This window comes from Eptesicus fuscus, chromosome 5 (genome assembly GCF_027574615.1).
Source record: "Eptesicus fuscus isolate TK198812 chromosome 5, DD_ASM_mEF_20220401, whole genome shotgun sequence".
NCBI lineage: Eukaryota > Metazoa > Chordata > Mammalia > Chiroptera > Vespertilionidae > Eptesicus > Eptesicus fuscus.
The window spans coordinates 66,596,463-66,600,566 of record NC_072477.1 but is presented as its reverse complement, the minus strand read 5'-3'; the positions used below and the strand labels follow the sequence as shown (position 1 = coordinate 66,600,566).

Here is a 4,104-nt window from a genome sequence, read left to right as displayed (position 1 = left end):
TTCTGTGTGTCCTGTCATCTTTTTGCGTGTGGGTGCAGGGGGCTCATTATTTTGGGGGTCCCTTTTAACCCTTGCAGTGCAGGGGCTTACTAAAGCCAGTAGCAGAGTACGGGAAAGTAGGGGGAGGAGAGGAGACGGGGGAGGAGAGTTGACTTGTTAGCACCATGGTGGCCAGAGCCACCTCCCTGGACTGAAATCTTTGGGTTGCCAGCCCTCACCTCATCAGGCTGGTGACCTGGGAACTGGTCAGTGAAGATAGCACCTCATCACCTTAGGCCATACCCTTGGGAAGCTGGCCAGCAGGAATTGGCCTAGAGCCCCAATATCTAGGTACTGGCACTCTGCTGAGGGAATGATGGCTCATCCTATGTGCTCATATTGTTAGGATTGGGGGGCATCCAGGAGCTTTCTAGCTTCATTTCATCCCTCAATCCCTCATCCTGAATTCATCTGATCAATGGTAATACCATTCTCCCACTAAACTCAAAGCCTCTGGCCTCGACTGTTCCATCACCTACCCCCTCAGTACAGTGTGACCTGGGTCAGCTACTTCCTCCTTCCCAACCATTCTACTTTTGTACTCCATTCATCTCTGAAGGATGGAATTCAGGTTTTAGAATCAGGCCGACCCATAGAGTCTCAGCCTGTAGGAGCCTGTGTTTCTTCAGCTGTACAGCGGGAAATGCCCATGGCATCTCACTCCCTGGGTGACTGACAAGGAGAGAATACAAAGCACTGAACAGGCACCTGCCTCAGGAAGTGTGGACTCGCATCAGTACCATGTGCTTCAGAGCCTCCCTGGCTCTCCACACCTGACAGGGTGAAGTCTGGGTACTTAGTAGAATCCAGTTCAGGTGGGGAAAGGCTGGCCACTGACATCCAAGGCACCCCCATATCTGCCTCTAGCCCAGGTGGCCAACCTGGTGCCTTTGAGCATGTGTTTGGCTCCAGGCACGGAAGCTCTGTCCCCGCAGCTGCTCACCCTTCAAAATGTGTGCTGGCCACATCGTTGGTCAGGAGGCACCAACTTGTCATTGGCTCCTCACTAGTTATCCCACCTCTTCATGCCTGGGGGAGGGATATTCAGCATTACAGTGGATACTCACTGTAATCGGCCAGGTAGTTCAGTTTAAGGGTCACCATGGAGAGGAGCCCCTGGTCAGTGGAGTGGCCAGGACAGGGGGAGTATACTGGGGACTCTGCCTCCAAGCTAGAAACGGGCCTCTCAAAAGTTTGGACTCGGTGCTGGCAGGAGGGTGGGGGTGGGGTGGGGCTCCTCCCGCTGTTAGAAGGGAAGGACTCGGCCAGGCCAGAGTGTGTGGCAGGGTGTAGAGTGCAGGTCCTCTCCGTCCGGCTCCCTGAAGGCACTTGCCGGGGCCTGGATCTTTTTTGCCTTCGGGACCTCGTCAGTTTTTGTCCCCGAAACCTGGAGGACCAGGGTGGCCCTGCATTAGGCGCCCTCTCTCGGGTAGGGGTCCTCTCCCGCACTCCCAGCCCGCTCCCAGCAGGGGTGTCCGCCCCTCTCTCCGCCTCCGGCTGGGCCCGCCCCCGCGCCTGTGTCACCGCGGGGCTGGGGGCGGAGAGCTGTCGGGCGGGACATCCGGCCCCGGTCTCTCCCTGCGCCCTCCCGCCGCCCGCCGCCCGCCGCCTCCTTCGGCGCCTCCACCGGGGAGCCGAGCCGGCCGCCTCCGCGCGCGCCTTGGTCTCGGGTCAGCGCTCCCCTCCCCGACCCCAGCCCGCGTTGCGGCCCCAAACCATCGGCGCCGGCTCTCAGCCGCAGCCCGTGTCCCAGACAGGCAGCCCGGGATCGGCCGGGCCCGCGCAGGCCCCCGGCACCGCAGCACCATGTTCCCCCGCCCGCTGACCCCGCTGGCGGCCCCAAATGGCGGCGAGCCCCTGGGCCGGACGCTGAGGCGGGCCCCCTTGGGCCGGGCCCGGGCCGGGCTGGGGGCGCCGCCCCTGCTGCTGCCGTCCATGCTGATGTTCGCGGTGATTGTGGCCTCCAGCGGGCTGCTGCTCATGATCGAGCGGGGCATCCTGGCCGAGATGAAGCCCCTTCCCCTGCACCCTGCCAACCGCGAGGGCGCAGCCTGGCGCGGGGCGGCCCGCCGGCCCGGGGGGCTGACCCTGGAGGCCGGGGACTCGGACTGGCAGGTGAGGCAGGACATCCGAAACCGGACCTTGCGGGCCGTGTGCGGACAGCCAGGCATGCCCCGGGACCCCTGGGACTTGCCGGTGGGACAGCGGCGCACCCTGCTGCGCCACATCCTCGTGAGCGACCGCTACCACTTCCTCTACTGCTACGTCCCCAAAGTGGCCTGCTCCAACTGGAAGCGGGTGCTGAAGGTGCTGGCGGGCGCCCTGGACAGCGTGGACGTCCGCCTCAAGATGGACCACCGCAGCGACCTGGTGTTCCTGGCAGACCTGCGGCCTGAGGAGATCCGCTACCGCCTGCAGCACTACTTCAAGTTCCTGTTTGTGCGGGACCCCCTGGAACGCCTTCTGTCTGCCTACCGCAATAAGTTTGGCGAGATCCGCGAGTACCAGCAGCGCTACGGGGCCGAGATCGTGAGAAGGTACAGGGCCGGAGCTGGGCCCAGCCCCGCAGGGGACGACGTCACCTTCCCTGAATTCCTGCGGTACCTGGTGGACGAGGACCCTGAGCGCATGAATGAGCACTGGATGCCTGTGTACCACCTGTGCCAGCCTTGTGCTGTGCGCTACGACTTTGTAGGCTCCTATGAGAGGCTGGAGGCTGATGCCAACCAGGTGCTGGAGTGGGTGCGGGCACCACCCCAGGTCCGATTCCCAGCTCGCCAGGCCTGGTACCGGCCTGCCAGCCGCGAAAGCCTGCACTACCACCTGTGCAGTGCCCCACGGTCCCTGCTGCAGGATTTGCTGCCTAAGTATATCCTGGACTTCTCCCTCTTTGCCTACCCGCTGCCCAATGTCACGCGGGAGGCCTGTCACCAGTGACCATGGGTGTGGGCCAGCAGCTGTTGGAGACTGGTTTTGACAATGCCAGCTTCTTGTGCCCGCCACTCAGAGAAATCCCGGCTCTGAGCCTGGAGCTTCTCCCGATATCTGGATGACAGGGACTGCCCTTGGAGGTTTTTTGTCCAGGGTGGGTGCCCAACGTGGCTCAGAGGACAGGGTTGGACCGGAGGCCTGGTGCTCTCCCATTGGGAAGATTTCTTGGGGCCAGTATGATCTTTCTTGTCCTGGCAGAGCCAGATACCAGTTCGCCAGTGAAGTAACACATCTGTTCTGTAGACTGACTGCATGGGTTGGGCACTTGGCCCACCTTACCCTGTGGCCGGACCCAGAGGTGACACCCATCAGGAGCACAACCAGAGCCAGGTGCCCTGTGGCTCTGGTCACCCGTTCATCCACGAGTTAGCAGTCATGCCTTACAGATAAATTCTGTGCCTTTCTGCTTCAGACTCCGTTTCCTACACTTGCCATGACCTTTCTATTTTTTCCAAGGAAAGTAACACGGAGTGAGGGCTCTTGCCGGGTAGCTCCAGGACGCGGCCCTGCAGGCATCCAAAGAACTCCGTGCCCAGCCTCTTCTTGGGGCTCTGGGCACCTCCTCTCTTCCCCCAAGTCTACGACTGGTGTATCTGGCTGCCACTTTTCTGACTCATTTATTTAAAATTTGTACTTTTTGATAGAAGCCTCGTGAAGGCTTTGTTTTTCTAATAGCTGCATTTTTATTAAAGATGTTTTGTATACAAAGTCAGCATCTCTGATTCTCCTTCTGAGCTCCTGTGCATCGAGCAAATCTCCCAAATGTCCATCTCCCCAGGTCAGGAGAGGGAGCTTGCAGGTACAGAAAGGAAGACAAAATGTAACTTGTTTGGGACAGACTAGTGGGCCACTGCCACACCATGGAGAATTTGGGACCTCCCCATAGGCCATAACCGATCATAGACTCAACTTCTGGGATGCCACTGCTGGGCAAACCCCATTAGGAATGACACACCCCCATGAAGAAGGAGAGGTAGGTGTCTTAGGCAGGAATAGTTCTTGACTAAGGATGCCCCCAGATGAAAAGGGGGATTGTTTTGTGAGCAAGGGGAGGTTACTATATTCCTGGCCTTG

The 4,104-nt window shown here is 59.8% G+C and overlaps 1 protein-coding gene across 1 annotated transcript; it reads left to right on the top strand.

Annotated features, from left to right (window-relative positions):
- The first annotated feature begins 1,681 nt into the window (after positions 1-1,681).
- On the top strand, positions 1,682-3,732 carry CHST14 (carbohydrate sulfotransferase 14). The gene has a single exon (XM_008143001.3). It carries the CDS (start codon positions 1,846-1,848, stop codon positions 2,974-2,976), a length of 1,131 nt encoding a protein of 376 aa, XP_008141223.1. The 5' UTR covers positions 1,682-1,845; the 3' UTR covers positions 2,977-3,732.
- Positions 3,733-4,104: the final 372 nt, after the last annotated feature.